This window comes from Sorghum bicolor, chromosome 2 (assembly GCF_000003195.3).
Source record: "Sorghum bicolor cultivar BTx623 chromosome 2, Sorghum_bicolor_NCBIv3, whole genome shotgun sequence".
Taxonomy (NCBI): Eukaryota; Viridiplantae; Streptophyta; class Magnoliopsida; order Poales; family Poaceae; genus Sorghum; species Sorghum bicolor.
Window position 1 is genome coordinate 76,395,964 of NC_012871.2, and position 15,449 is coordinate 76,411,412.

General features: G+C 44.6%; 2 protein-coding genes and 1 pseudogene across 2 annotated transcripts; all 3 read left to right on the forward strand.

Annotated features, from left to right (window-relative positions):
• LOC8078552 (peroxidase 2) lies at positions 4,809–6,450 on the forward strand. Its single transcript, XM_002461163.2, has 3 exons — positions 4,809–5,120; positions 5,309–5,506; positions 5,631–6,450. Exons 1-3 carry the CDS (start codon positions 4,917–4,919, stop codon positions 6,186–6,188), a joined length of 960 nt encoding a protein of 319 aa, XP_002461208.1. The 5' UTR covers positions 4,809–4,916; the 3' UTR covers positions 6,189–6,450.
• On the forward strand, positions 9,252–9,901 carry LOC8078553 (annotated as a pseudogene).
• On the forward strand, positions 12,357–14,256 carry LOC8078554 (peroxidase 42). Its single transcript, XM_002461165.2, has 4 exons — positions 12,357–12,658; positions 12,880–13,062; positions 13,161–13,323; positions 13,443–14,256. The coding sequence occupies exons 1-4, from the start codon at positions 12,452–12,454 to the stop codon at positions 13,829–13,831; spliced, it is 942 nt and encodes a 313-aa protein (XP_002461210.1). The 5' UTR covers positions 12,357–12,451; the 3' UTR covers positions 13,832–14,256.

The window sequence follows — 15,449 nt, forward strand, 5'->3', positions numbered from 1 at the left end:
GTTTGGCTGTTTTACCTGAGCCTAAATACAGAACCTAAGGACGTCTTCTACAGGAAAGTTGTAGGGAATTTCATAATCTTTCTAACGGTATAAGCTACAACTCTATTGGATTAACAGAATGGGAGTTATACCTGTTTTTCTATGCTGGTGTTTTTCATATCGCGGGAAAATTTCAGGATACATGTTTGTTCTCTTGCACAGAAGCTCTTTGGGATGTCATAAGTTCTCAATGTTAGTTAACTTGTTTGGAAAACATGCAAGCTACCTTTCTTGTGTCCCCTAGATGACCTTTATTAAGGGGGGTAGCCTAAATAAAGGGGTTACATGGAGAAGAATTGGATAATGTTGGAACAAGAGACTCGGTACCACGAATGTAAAAGACTATGATGTGTGGCGTCCAAAAAGGATAGGAGAACTAGTCCCTAGTGTCCCCAATCGATCTAATTTTAAGGGGGGTAGTACCTTGATATCACGAGTGATGCATTTTAAGACTAGCTTGGAGTGATAATTGTCTTCTAAGATATTCTATGGTTATGATCATCTATCCTTGCCGTGTTACTGACGTTGGTCACTTGATGACAGGGAGTGTAGTGTCCCAAGAATCCGGAGCACAATATGACACCTCTCATGGATAGGTGGGAAGATTATGATCATCTTGCCTTTGAAGAAAGATGCTATGAGTATGACAAAGCTGAGTGTTATCAAAATAATATTGAGGAGCAAGTTGACAATGAATCAAATCAAAATCCACAACGACGGAAGCGTAAAAGGAAAGCTCGTAAGAAGCCTGCTCTCGGAAATAAAGTACAGCGAAATTATATCAATGGAAGACTGAACAATGTGGATATGCATAACATTCAAGGAGCCACCAAAGTGGTGGGAGGCTATATTCAAGTGGACTCAGTACTAGTTTTTGCTCTGTTTGACCGAAGTGCTTCGCATTCTTTCATATCCGCCGACTTGGTAAAGACAATCGAACGGGTGAAGTGTCCGACGAGAAAGCCTTTGTTAGTTCAAACCCCAATGGGAGAAATACAGGCAGATCAGGTTTGCTCAAATATCAATCTTGTCATAAAGAAGGAAAACTTCACTGTAAACCTCATTGTGCTAGAGTCACTCAATATTCCTTTGGTTCTTGGCAATGGATGGTTATGTGCACACAAGGCAGTGATCTATGCTACCCAGTGGAAAATTTTCTTAACCGCACCATCAGGGAAAAGAATTGAGTATCAAGGTGGTCCACTCCTACCTGAGGAGGCATACCCATGCTAAGTTATGATGTCTTTAAGTTGTATAAGTCAAAAAGTTGGTAGTCAAGATGAATTTTAATCAGCTATGAATAATAGACATTTTATGGAAGTTTTGTTCACAAGTTGTGATCTCAAGACATGAGTGTTGCTTTTGGAATACAAGTTGTCAAGTTGAAATAATGATCAAGATCTTTTTCCTGTTTCTCTTTTGGAAACCGTGTCTTTTCCGAATCTCGAGGACGAGATTCATTTTAAGGGGGGTAGATTTGTAACACCCTAAATTTTGTTCTTTTAGAAATAGATGAAAAATAATTTAATTTTGAATTTTTGTGCTCATGAAACATAAGAAAAGTAATATTTTTCATTAAAATAAAAATTTAATATAAGGCTTAGCAACTATTGTGTGTAAATCATGCTGGTGCATTTTATTTTTGAGATGAGTGATTTTGACCAAAGTTTGAAATATTTCAAACAGATTTCTAAATGGATTTGAAATAGGCTTTGAATTGAAGAAAGAGAAAAGAAAAGGAAACCCACACCTCTCCCTCTCTCAGATTTTGGCCTGAAAGGCCCAGCCAGCGCCCCCAGCTCCCCTCGCGCGGCCCATTCTCCCTCCCCCTTGTCTCGGCCCAATTTTCTTTTCCTTCCCCCATGGCCCAGCCAGCCCGCATCCTCCCCTCTCCCTCTTCTTCGGCTGACCGCCGGGACCCGCCACCACACCCGCTGACCCCCGGCCCCCACACGTCGGACCCTTTCTTCTTCCTTGAGCGTGGCCGAACCGGACTCCGTCCAGGAACCAAATCCCGCGAGTCTCGGGATTTCCTGCCCTTGTGCGCACCGAGCCGCAATAAGCCTCCACGCTCTCCCCCCGTGCTTCCCTCTTTTCCATCTATTAGAGTCGCGAGCCCCTAGCCGCCGCCCAGCATTGCTTTCGGATCTCGCCGAGAAGCAGAGAATACCGCCGCTGTGAAACTCTTCCTCGGCTGACGCGTTTCCAAATTCAAGAGCTTGCCGAGCTTCGCGACGAGAATACGAAGGTGCCGAGCCCTTTCCCATACGCTCGACCGGCCTCTACTCTTGTCTAACTGTCGCCGAACGTTGCAGAGCCCCATCCGTCCGCCGAAACGCGCTGCACGGCATATCCGGTCGATTTACGATCTCGAAACGTCCCTAGGTGAGTTCGCGTTGGTTCCCTTTTTCTCCCCATACTTTTGGATCCGAGTTTGGTGAACCATAGGGTGTTTTCCGTCAACTCCGGTGAGGTTCCGGCAATGGCACCGCCGCCGGAGACACTGTTCCGGCCGGCAGCTGCTTCCCATCTCCCCAGCATCTAATCTGAGTCGTCCCTTGTTGATCTAACGGCCCAGGGTGGCCGATACCCTTTCGGCTGCGACATTTGCTAAAGAACCCCTGCTCTTTTTAAAGACTTAACCCGCGGTCCAAAACACTTTCTCGGTTTACGCTTTTCGACTTTGAAAGCGTATTTTCCATCGGTTCTGCTGGAATACGTTTTCCAGAAATTACAGAATTGCCATTGAATTAGTTTTGCTCATAAAATATTCATCTTAACTCCGTTTTGACTCATTCAAATTGCGTTAGGTTCATAATCATGATCTCTACATGTTAGTAAAATTATTTACTCAGTTTGAAACTTTCTAATTTCGTGATCCTATTTAATTAATTATTTATCTATAAGAAATCTTAGAAAATTCATATCTTCTCCGTTTCAACTCCGATTTTCGTGATCTTTACGTCTTTGAGATCGTAGCGATGCGTAGAGTCATTTTATAACTTTTCATACTGTTTTTATATGATTGGTGTACTGTTCTAATTGTAGCTTTGTTTGCTCGTGTATGCTTTCTCCGATTGTTTGTGTGATCGATGATCGAGTTTAGACGGAGAGCAGTTTTCGGTGGTCAAGATCAGAGCCTTGGACAAGTGAGACCAGCAGAAACAAAAGGATTAGCAAGAGCATCTGGATTAAGGCAAGTATAGCATTTGGATTTTATTTCTGTGACCATGATCCTGTGACTAGATTAATGTTAAGTAATAAATGATAAAAATGACTTTTTAGCCACTTGATGATTTATCTGTAAGTGATAACCGGGACAACAGTGCAACCATGAGGGCTATAATGGCTCTGGCTTTAGTTAAGTATGAGTAACTTTTCTAGCTCGTTAGCGGTTACCCGTTGTGGCGCAATTGGGGAATAGCAGACCGTGGATTCCTGCGGGTGAATCACATGGACTGACTAATGAAACCAAGCGGCCCTAACTTGTTAGACGAACCTTTGAAAGACTTCATAGTGATCCCTGCCGACCTCCCTTGGAAGGGGGTTAAGAGACTAGCTACCTCGGGCGAAAGGGTAAATCATGACTCATGGGTAAAGATGTGCAACCTCTGCAGAGGGTTAAAAACTAGTATACTAGCCGAGCTCACGGTCAGGAGCGGCCTTGGGGATTCTTGCTGCGACGATAATGATTCCTGTGTGTTAGATATGCTCATTATTTATTATTTAATGTTTTACATTATTTATGTCACATTGATCATGAGATTGTGGGAGCTATACAATCTAGTTGCTATACTTGTTGAGTTCGACATGGACTCACTCTTGCTATTTCCCCAAACCTCAGGAGGAGTTTAGGCTTGTGATCAACCAGTCAGTTGGATCCTGTAGAGAGAAGTTAATACCCGAAGTTTGGAGTTGTCTATCCGCTGTTTGTTATCAAAGGTTATCTCTTTTATACTAAGTACGTTATATAATTTATGCATTGTCTTTTGATATTACCCCTTATTTGTAGCTATATATGAGAATTGACTTCTAAAACTCATATATAGTGTATATCTGGTTTTGTCCTTAAAATCGGGTATTACAGGAGACCGATGTACAGGTTGGCTCGGACCAGTTGTAGGTCCGCTGATCGCTCTTTCTAGGTTCTTGTGTACCATGTTATACTCTCTCTGTCCCTAAAAGCTGCAATTTCTAGAGCTGTCCTAAGTAAAACTTTTAAAACTTTGACCAAATTTATAGAAAAAAACACTAACATTTATACCATCAAATTAATACAATTAGACTTATCATAGAATATATTTTTATAAAATATTTATTTTATGTCATAGATATTGATATTCTTTTTCTATAAAGTTAATCAAAATTTAAAAAGTTTGGTCGGCGTATATTCTAGAAGTTGAAACTTTTCAGAAACAGAGCGAGTAAGTTTTACTTTACGCTAAATTCAAGGCTCATATCTAGCCAGGAACAACGGAAATTCGTTATATATGAAGCCAAAATAGGGAATCTGAGAGAGACGTGGTGCATGTTCAGCTGACAGGTCGAAGTTATCCTAAACTGATCAAGCACCCATACATTGATCGATAAACGTGTGCATTGTACATGCACTTTGGTGCGGTCCTGCCGACTTGCCATCGTTTTTGGCTCCATACATGCATGTATAATAAAATAATCCGCAGAAAATGCAGCATGAAATTCCTAAGAAAAAAGTGAAGCACGGCATGTGCCTATATATATATATCATCTGCATGCAATGCAGCGCAGAGCATCGCGTCCCACAAGCACGAGAGCTTGATCGATCTGTAGCAGTAGCACTATCTACATTGCATATCGCATTGCTAGCAGCTAGTAGTGCTAGCTATTCTCTGCCCGCCATGGCGTCTTCTTCGGTGTCAGCCTTGCTGCTCTTTCTGTGCTTGGCCGCGGTGGCGTCAGCGCAGCTCTCGCCGACGTTTTACGACACGTCGTGCCCCAACGCGCTGTCCACCATCAAGAGCGCCGTGAACGCCGCCGTGCAGAAGGAGAACCGCATGGGGGCCTCCTTGCTCAGGCTGCACTTCCACGACTGCTTTGTCCAGGCAAGTTCATTCCCTTTCTCGATCACCTTCAGCTTCATTTGCCTCACGTTGGTTAATTTCATGCAATTTATTAGGCAAGTTCATTCCCTTTCTCGATCACCAGACCACAATCATGTGCCTAACTTTCGTTACTGTTCTAACAAAACAATAATCGCTGCATTTGAATGCGTGTGATGACATGATATCAGGGGTGCGACGCGTCGGTGCTGCTGGCCGACAACGCCGCCACGGGCTTCACCGGCGAGCAGGGGGCGTTACCCAACGCGGGGTCTCTGAGGGGCTTCGACGTCATCGCCAACATCAAGACGCAGGTGGAGGCCATCTGCAAGCAGACCGTCTCCTGTGCCGACATCCTCGCCGTCGCCGCCCGGGACTCTGTCGTCGCGGTAAGCAAGCCGCCGGCCGGCAACGATCGCCGCCTCATCGATCGATCGATATCGTCATGCATGCAACAAATGAGGCTGGATTCGTCATCCCTTTCCCTTACCTCGATCGCGCTCGTGCATGCAGTTGGGAGGGCCGTCATGGACGGTTCCTCTGGGTCGGAGAGACTCGACGACGGCGAGCCTGTCCCTGGCGAACAGCGACCTGCCGCCGCCCTCCTTCAACCTCGAACAGCTCATAAAAGCGTTCGGCAACAAGGGTTTCACCGCGACGGAGATGGCCACGCTCTCTGGCGCGCACACCATCGGGCAGGCGCAGTGCCAGTTCTTCAGGGATCACATCTACAACGACACCAACATCAACTCCGCGTTCGCGACCTCGCTCAAGGCCAACTGCCCCCGTTCCACCGGCTCCGGCGACGGCAACCTGGCGCCGCTCGACACCACCACGCCGTACAAGTTCGACAACGCCTACTACAGCAACCTACTGAACCAGAAGGGGCTCCTGCACTCGGACCAAGAGCTCTTCAATGGCGGCAGCACCGACAACACCGTCAGGAACTTCGCGTCCAACTCGGCGGCCTTCAGCAGCGCCTTCGCCGCGGCCATGGTGAAGATGGGCAACCTCAGCCCGCTCACCGGCTCCCAGGGCCAGATCAGACTCACCTGCTCCAAAGTGAACTAAGAACTAATCACCATATTATACAGAAAAGCGTTTATATACATGCGAAAATAAGGCTAGGCCATCATAGTTCGTAGTACTAGCTAGTAGTGGTATGTTTTACGAATTGAAAGAGACGCCGTGTGACTTTGAGATACTACCTGCAAAAGCAGTACGTATAGTATCTTATCATGAGCTCCATCAATTGCTCAAAGAAAAGACGTAACTACGTTATGCGTTTCAGAGGCTTTATGCAAAGGCATGAAGCGAGGATTCCGTTGCTTAATTATGTACGTACTTCTTTACGCTTATTTAAAAATATGCACCCCCCCCCCCCCCACCCCACACCCCCACGTTCAGCAATTATTTTACTGTACACTACGTTCACTAGCTACTTGGATATTACTTACGGCCACTTCTAGCTTGCAACACCTAAACATATAAATCTGTTTCGACTAATTGATTGATCAAACGTAGCTCATTTTTATGGTGGCTATAGCTAGATCATCAATCTAGCATAGAGTTGTCTCCAAAACAAGTGCTTTCATAAATCCCACAAAAATTATTTGATTTTAGAAATAGATATTATTCTAAAAGAAAAAAATGATCAAAGGCATATATCAATAACTCAGACATCGAGGCTCGTGTCTACATGTTCAACAATCTCATGTTTTCCTCTTTCACAATCTATTATAGTGCCTACAATGCATCTGGGTTGGCAAGTTCATTCTCTATCCTTCCTAAAATTGATTGTTCTCTGAATGTGACCTCATTTTGAAAATTCTCCCTTGCATGTCATACAAGCTCTCTAAATCTAGGTGGCCTTGCAAACAACTCAACCTCTTTCTTCATGTTCTCAAATTTCCTATTATATTTGATCACCACCGTGAAACATTCGCACTAAACAATCCATCTAATTGTACACGTCAAAATCATGAATAGAACCAAAGCACCATTATAACTAAGACTCTAATCCAACTAATCGTACTACCACCTATTCAGGTTTCCAAAACACAAAACAGGAGGGATACTAGGGATCCTAATCCCCTCAAATGTGGGCCAAAATTGGTGGATTTTAGTTAGATTTGGGCCAACAACGTTGTTTGGATGGCGTCAGCCACAACAAGGAGAAGGGGGGGAAGACAACAAGGAGAGAGATAAGGGTCGATGGTGCATGTATGTATTCCCACTTGTCTAGTCATCAAGCGCGTGGCAGACAGATCTCAATACTTTTCTATGCATAGAGTTATCTCTACCTGCCACACTAGGCGTGTGGCAGGCAGATCCTAATGCTTTTCCGCGCTAGCGTGCTATGCCACGCTGTAAGGACTGTCGCAACACATGGCATGGCATAATAGGCGGTTCACCACACTAGGAGTGTGTATGCGATCAAAAGGGCTTTTCTTTTAAAAAACATACTAAAGTTACTTTTTAAAAAAATAAAAAAGGGTTAAAATCCCACTAGTAGATTGATCATGTTAACTCATTTTTTGGTGGTGAGTTCACCAATCTATTTAACAAAGGAGGGTGTAAAATTGGTACTGTATCTAGCATAGAATTGTCTTCAAATATCAAAGTGCTTAAGATACCGTGAAAATTGAAGTATACGTGTCAAGCTAAGTCTGGTTATTTTAAAGTCTGCCAATCAAAATACAGTTCTTATTAATAGTATGTATGCAAATACACGTTACGGTAGAAGTTCATCTATACCCAGAATAGAACTCCCCTAACTTTTGGTTAACGGTGCTACCTCTACCTTGACTTTATAGGCACGACACTAGATGTGCTTTTTTTTATTATTAGGATGATGAACAGCTAAAGGTACACACATGGAAATGTAAAATCAAGTTGTCAACATCATTTAATCACGTCGATGCTTACTTCATAACGCTATCGTAATGCCAGAATGGCTGCACACGGGTGAAGCCAAGGGTTGATTTCTTTTGGACAAATGCGGACTTTGTGCCTAATCATCCAAGACACTCGTCCAAGCTGTTTCGTCCTGTGCTACTCATGTGGACCCATGCATATATGGTCACTGTCCAGCTAGCTAGATGAGAATGACGTTTTCAGGCTATATACTACTAGCCATCACTTTACGAATGATACACTGCTGGCACACGTAGTGGTAGTTTAAGTCAAGAGTTTGGACATGTATACATATATTTACCATTTTATGCTTCTAATATAGGATTCATGTGTGTGCAAAAAAAAAATTTGGTTTCGAAATTAGTTCGCAGAAATAAAAAAAAATGGAACCTGACTAATAATGTCTTATCAGATTAATGCTAAGTACGTTAACTGTCCTCAGAAACTCTAATTTTTTTCCCTAAGAATATGCACTCTGAGTTCCAAATTGTAAGTTATTCTGGTTTTCTACGTGCAAACAACCGACAAAGAGCGAACTTTGCCAAACATCTCTAATGTAAATGCATCTGTTTGTACTTGATTATCAAGACTTTAAAAACGAAGATGGTTACGTGTGCGCTTCTAGTTGACACATAACATGCATGCATGCCCCCGGGTTTAATGCATAATGCTGTGTATTATTTGCAGCACACTGCTCATGTGTGACGTGCCGCCTGTCTTCCGGCCTTGACCTGCACTTGGTACCAACCATTCTGTTCGATCTATTGCGAGCTAGCTAGCTGCATGTACTATATATTGCAGAGAAGGTACAAATACTGCGCCACTGGTTCGCATACACTATTCCCCTGGGCCATCCCTCCATCTATATAAACATGACAAGCTAGCTAGCGTCTCTAGAGAGTTGGTGCCGGCCACAGCAATTATTTCGATGGAACTGGATGACACCCGTCATGGTGTGTGTGTGTATATATATATATATACACCGCAGGTCAAAATTGAGCAGAAAAAATACTGAGCAGTACTGAACAACGTTCAGTATCATTCATGAGTACACCTAGGACCCTAAGATACTGAAAAATACTAAAACACAAGTACTGAACAATACTGGATTTTGTTCAGTACAATAGTTTGGTGTAGAATAGTATTCTACACCTAGAGTGTAGAATAGCACTTGTGTATATATATATATATATATTATACAACCCTTAAGTTTAGTATATGTCCAAATTACCCCTTAAACTTATAATTGGTTTAATTTACTCCCTCCCAGCTCCTACATCTAGCCTCCAACAACTTTTGTCTGCGTATAACAAGAAGAACCTCAACCCGACCGACATGGTTGCTCTCTCAGGTGCATATATATATGCGCATGCCCTAATTAACTAGAATATATATACAGCACTCGTATATATAGCTATACTGACGATGCAGTGCACCTTTGCATGCAGGAGCCCACACGAAATCGGGCATGCAGGCGCAGTGCTCCAACTTCAATGACCACATCTACAACGACACCAACATCAACTCCGCCATCGCGACGTCGCTCAGGGCCAACTGCCCCAGGGCAGGCAGCACGTACCACCCTAGCTAGCGTCGCTGGACACCACCACTCCCAACGCGTTCGACAACGCCTACTACACCAACGACCTGCTGTCCCAGAGCCCAGAGGGGGCTGCTGCATTCGGACCAGGAGGCAGGAGCTCTTCAACAACGGCTGCACCGACAGCACGGTTAGGAACTTCGCGTCCAGCGCATCGGCCTTCAACAGCGCCTTGGCGACGGGGATGGTGAAGATGGGGAACCTTAGCCCTCAGATCGGAACCCAGGGGCAGATCAGGCTCAGCTGCTGGAAGGTGAACTCGTCGTAAGAGTTAGAAAATAGGAATATATTGGAAGCATGTGCAATGACTGCATCATTAAAAACATGTTAAGTAAAATTCATCCTTGTGAGAAACCCTAGTCGTGAAAAGAGTACAACCTAGCTCCATAAAAGTTCAATGTTCTTAAACCATTGTCCAAGTTCTCATATTACAGACCCAAGTTCAAGCTAATTGTACATACTAAACTAATAAAGATGAAGAATAATGTAGACCCAAGTCTTCAAATGAAGACTAACAGAAAAGAGGAAGAAAAAATGTCAGATCAGAGTCAGATCAGGGTTAGGGTTAGGGTTTCTTACCTCGCAGTCGCCAACGACGGAGAAGGAGAAGCAGCTCCAAGCAGGAGCAGATCAGCAGATTTGAAGAACAGATTCGGGTTAGACAACAGATGTGGACAGAGGACGATAAGAAGAGGTGGGGATCTTACCTGCTTCGTCGGAGCTCCGGCTACGTAGCTGCCGCTGCTGGAGGGCGAGACGAAGAGGTGGTCGGGACGACGGCGAGTCGCTGTCGCCCTTGCCCCTGCTCGTTGCCCTTCGCCACGGCTGACGGAGACTGGAGAGGCAGAGAGGAGAGGAGAGTCGCAGCGGCGGGGGAGGGGACGAAATGAATTAGGTTTCGGGAGCGAGGCGGCCGCGGGTTATATACTCGGCGTGCCTGAGGTAGGCCAGGCAGATTTGTCGTGTTGTGCCCGTGCTGGCCTATGGGCCGAATTGGCAGCCTAGGCACGGGCACGGGGGTGGGTCATGCCAGGCACGGGCACGAAGGCTGCCGGGTCGGGCCGTGCCTGGGTCGACCCATCGTCCCCGGCCCATCTAGAAAACTATAGGAGTCGGCAGCAAGGTTTAACCGATCCTATAATACTACACAAAATATTTTGTGCAACGTTTGTAAATACATCTTAGAGGCCGGCAAAATTAAAGGGCATATTTTCAAAAGTTACTCACATACGCCATTATGAACATACATTCATAGACCAACTCCTATATTTGTATCTAAATTACTGGCATACGCCATCATGAAATATAATTTAAATAACCTCTAAAATTGCATCTCTATTGTCAGCCTACACCATTATGAAAAGATGGTTAAATACTACACCCTCAATTTGCATATTACTCACCACCGGTGTAATGAAAGATAATTTAAAATAACCTTCTAAATCTGAATTATCCACGTCTACCATCTAATAACATAAAATAATCTATTTTATTTGTGTATCCAAATTTCTTGACTCTACCAATTAAAATCTTTGTGTACATACCGATGTTAGGTATAGAAAGTAATTTAATAACCACAAGCATGATTAATTTATATATGCTTCTAGTTACACACTTCAACCATTGTTAAATTAAAAGTAAGCACAAATGGTATGTGTCACCATGTATACCAAGTAAATATGCATATGTTAGGATAATTTTTAATTTAATAATTTATATGTTGTAAAAAGGTACCCTTAGCAAAACACAGATCAATGACGATGACACAAATAACTCACTTTGAACTATATTGATATATATTGTTATTATTGGAAAAGATGATTAAAGATAATTTTTAAAGATGATTAAAGATAATTAAATTAAAGGCCATATGTTTATGGTTATTGTGAAAATTTTTAAAATTTCTCTTTTTTTCCTAACTTGTCCCGCAAGGAATACATAACATGGATCTTGGATTCTTGGACGCCTTCCGTTAGTAGCTCAGATGTATGTGTGGCCGAGGTAACATGTGAGGTCTTGAGTTTGAATCCTGATGAAACCCACATATTTTATATATTTTTTTTCACCAATTAAGGCTAGGTTGAGGCAACTGACAATGATAGAAAAACCACATCGCTGTCACTTGCTCGCTACTGGTTCGTTTTCTGCCATCTGCCAGTTCGTTTTCCGATAGTGATGAGGGGTTGAGACCCGAAAGTGATAGTATTTTCTGTGGTAATGGCATATATGAATTAAGGCTATCTTTTAAAAAATATATAAAAAGGTTATCAGTTATATATTAGTTTGGTTATTAATTTAGGTCATGCATAGCGGCCAGCTGGAGCTGACAGGGAAGTTGAAAAGAAACACACCACAGCATGTCCTCGTCCGCTAATCTTGTCAGTATGTATAAGGGTTGCATACTTTTCGTCGCACAAGCGCCCTTGTATTGGATGCTTGCACATAAAACCGCGGTAGCTCATGATGATTGCTGGGTCTCAACCTAACATATATGTTCTCTTCTATTTACGCCAATGTAACACACAATTCAGATACTGGTCAACACTGTGTGCCGGGTGGAGTGGCAAGCTGCGGCACTGCGCGCGTGACGAAAATGGTTTGCTGGCTTTCGTAGACTAAACTTAATTGGACGATGTTTGGCATCCGATTTGGATGTTTTCTGATCCCTAGCTAGTGGCATGCAGGCATCAGTGGGCCTATAAATATGCTTGGAGTAGAGCATCCCCTTTGCACACCACACAGTCACACAGCCAACGAATTACTAAGCTAGCAGAAGCAAGAGTGTAGCTACCGAGAGATAAAGCAAAGCATAGGCGCCATGGCTGCCTCTGCTTCTTGCCTCGCCTTTTTGGTGGCGGCGGCGGTGGCCTCGGTGGCGTCGGCGCAGCTGTCGTCGACGTTCTACGACACGTCGTGCCCGAACGCGCTGTCCACCATCAAGAGCGGCGTGGACGCGGCGGTGATGCAGGAGGCGCGCACCGGGGCGTCGCTGCTCCGGATGCACTTCCACGACTGCTTTGTGCATGCAAGTCTCTACCTCCCACATGCATAAAGACGACACTAGCTGGCTCATCTATCTTTTCTTCGTCTGTTTTTTTTCTGACATATAATTCGATCAGATACATATTATCCAAATTAAAGTTTGTTTACATATACGCCGTAGTACGTTGACAGGACAGCACAGTGTGTGTGCGTACGTGTGCCACACTAGCTAGCTAACTAGAAATTTGTAAAACCTCGCTCCAGGGCTGCGATGGGTCCGTTCTACTGAACGACACGTCTGGGGAGCAGAGCTCACCTCCAAACAAGGGATCGCTGAGGCGCTTCGATGTCATCGACAGCATCAAGGCGCAGGTGGAGGCCGTCTGCCCTGGGGTCGTCTCCTGCGCCGACATCCTCGCCGTCGCCGCCCGAGACTCCGTCGTCGCGGTGAGATAGTTCCAATCTAGCTAGTTCCAGGCAACTAGCCACCCTGTTTCCCCTGTTGCTGACTTGCTGTCAATTATTGGTCTGGAACTCCTGCCCAGCTCGGCGGGCCTTCGTGGACCGTTCTACTGGGGAGAAGGGATTCCACCGCTTCATTCCCGAGCGAGACAACCGACCTCCCAGCTCCAACATCTAGCCTCCAACAGCTGTTATCTCTGTTCAGCAACAAGAACCTCGACGCAACAGACATGGTTGCTCTCTCAGGTGCATATGCATATGCATGCAATCCCTAGGCCTAGCTAGAATACATATATAGATATATACCTTTGAATCTTTGGTCGTTTCTTTCAGTCTGACGACGACGCACGCATTGCATTTTGCAGGGGCTCACACTATCGGACAGGCGCAGTGCTCCAACTTCAATGACCATATCTACAACGACACCAACATCGACGCCGCCTTCGCGACATCGCTGCAGGCCAACTGCCCTGCATCAGGCAGCACCAGCCTAGCGCCGCTGGACACCATGACCCCCACCACATTCGACAACGACTATTACACCAACTTGATGTCGCAGAAGGGGCTCCTGCACTCGGACCAGGAGCTCTTCAACAATGGCAGCACCGACAGCACGGTCAGCAACTTCGCGTCCAGCGCATCGGCCTTCACCAGCGCCTTCACGGCGGCGATGGTGAAGATGGGAAACCTCAGCCCACTCACCGGAACTGATGGGGAGATCAGGCTCGCCTGCGGGATCGTCAACTCCTCCTAATTAAGACGGACATCGACGACGACGACTCACGTTGGCATAATAATCAGCATCAAGTATGGGAATGTGCTGTACTGCTGATGAGCGCCAACCCGCATTCTCAGTTCGCATAGCCAATAAGATCCTGCATGCATGGACTACCAAGCAACAAGGATATATATACATATATATAGGAGTATGTATAACGAGTGATGTACGTATGTACGCCACCTCGATTTCTTTGTTCCATATCAATATGCATGGAACGGATACTTATAGCCGTGTGTATCGATCTACATATGTAACGAGGACCTCTCATGCAAAGGCATTGGGAGGTTAATTAGGTACTACTAGCCAATCATATCACTTTCCCTAGCTATATATGTTTCCACATTTCCTATAGTTCATATGCTCCAAATTGACGACAATTTCAGGCAACCCTTAAATCATCCAACATCTGAATCGGTAGGCTGATAAAAGTTGCCGGGGAAGGAGCAGGAGCTTCATGGCTGGACCTAAAAACGGGTCGAGGGTCTGTATGCAAGCTAGCCCAGCAGTTGTGAGCATTATGTGTAACGTAGTAGTAAGATTCTTTTTTTTTAAAGATCCCTTTCATCATTGATATAAGAGGTAACATAAGGTTCTAAGTTATCATGTACTGGAGACAGATGGACTTATATCTATTATGGTCTTCCTAAATTAGCGCCGAAGTACATGTAAACCGTGTCCTACACGTTGGGGCAATTAACAGTTCATGCTGTCAGTTCCCATAATACCCTACATAGGAAAAATCTGAAGATACCTTATTTCATCAAAACGGGGGAAAAAGAAGGCGACTAGTTCCTCTCAATTAGGCTGAGGCCCCACCAGCGCCGCTAGCTGGAGCCTAACGACAGGGAAGTGTTCAAAAGAAATACTAGTATCTCGGTCGGGCCCAACGCATGCATGCAGCCAAAAGGCTTCTTCGGTGTGAAATGACTGCACAACGGTCAGAGCAAGATGGAAGTGTCTTGGACGAATGCTGACCGGCCTCAGCTCTTGGCGAAATCAGTGCCATCGACATCGATAGATCGTTTTTTTTTTTTTGAGGGAAATCGATAGATCGTTTTGTCCCTGTCTCGTCCACTTGTGCAAAATTTCCACACAAGACATGGAGCATGAAAGACTTTGGAGGCTGACGTTTAGGTAGCTTACGAAAATGGCGTCGTGAACGGCTACAAATGCATTTGTTATATATACTGATCCTGAACTGATCGAATTGGTGTGCTTGCAGTTTCAGTTTAATTAGTAACCGCGAACAGAATAATGTTTGCCTTATCTATAATTATCTAGCGCTGAACTCCGCGTCAGCGGCCAGTTATTGAGTACAGATCATACTCTCATTAAAAATAAGAGAGTTTGATAAAGTGCACACATGACACATGTCTAATGTCTTTACCACAACTATATATTTGCATGCGCAGCAATGTGCTGGATGGCTTGTTGTCCTACTCCTACAGTCGTGCGCCACTTGCCCGCATGTCTTTGGTGACCATCGAGGACACTTTCGGAGACTGTTCCACTAGCTTGTTCGCTTGAGCTTATAATCAGCCAAATCAGCCAGCTGTTTAGCAATATTTTTCTCTTATAATAAATCAACAAC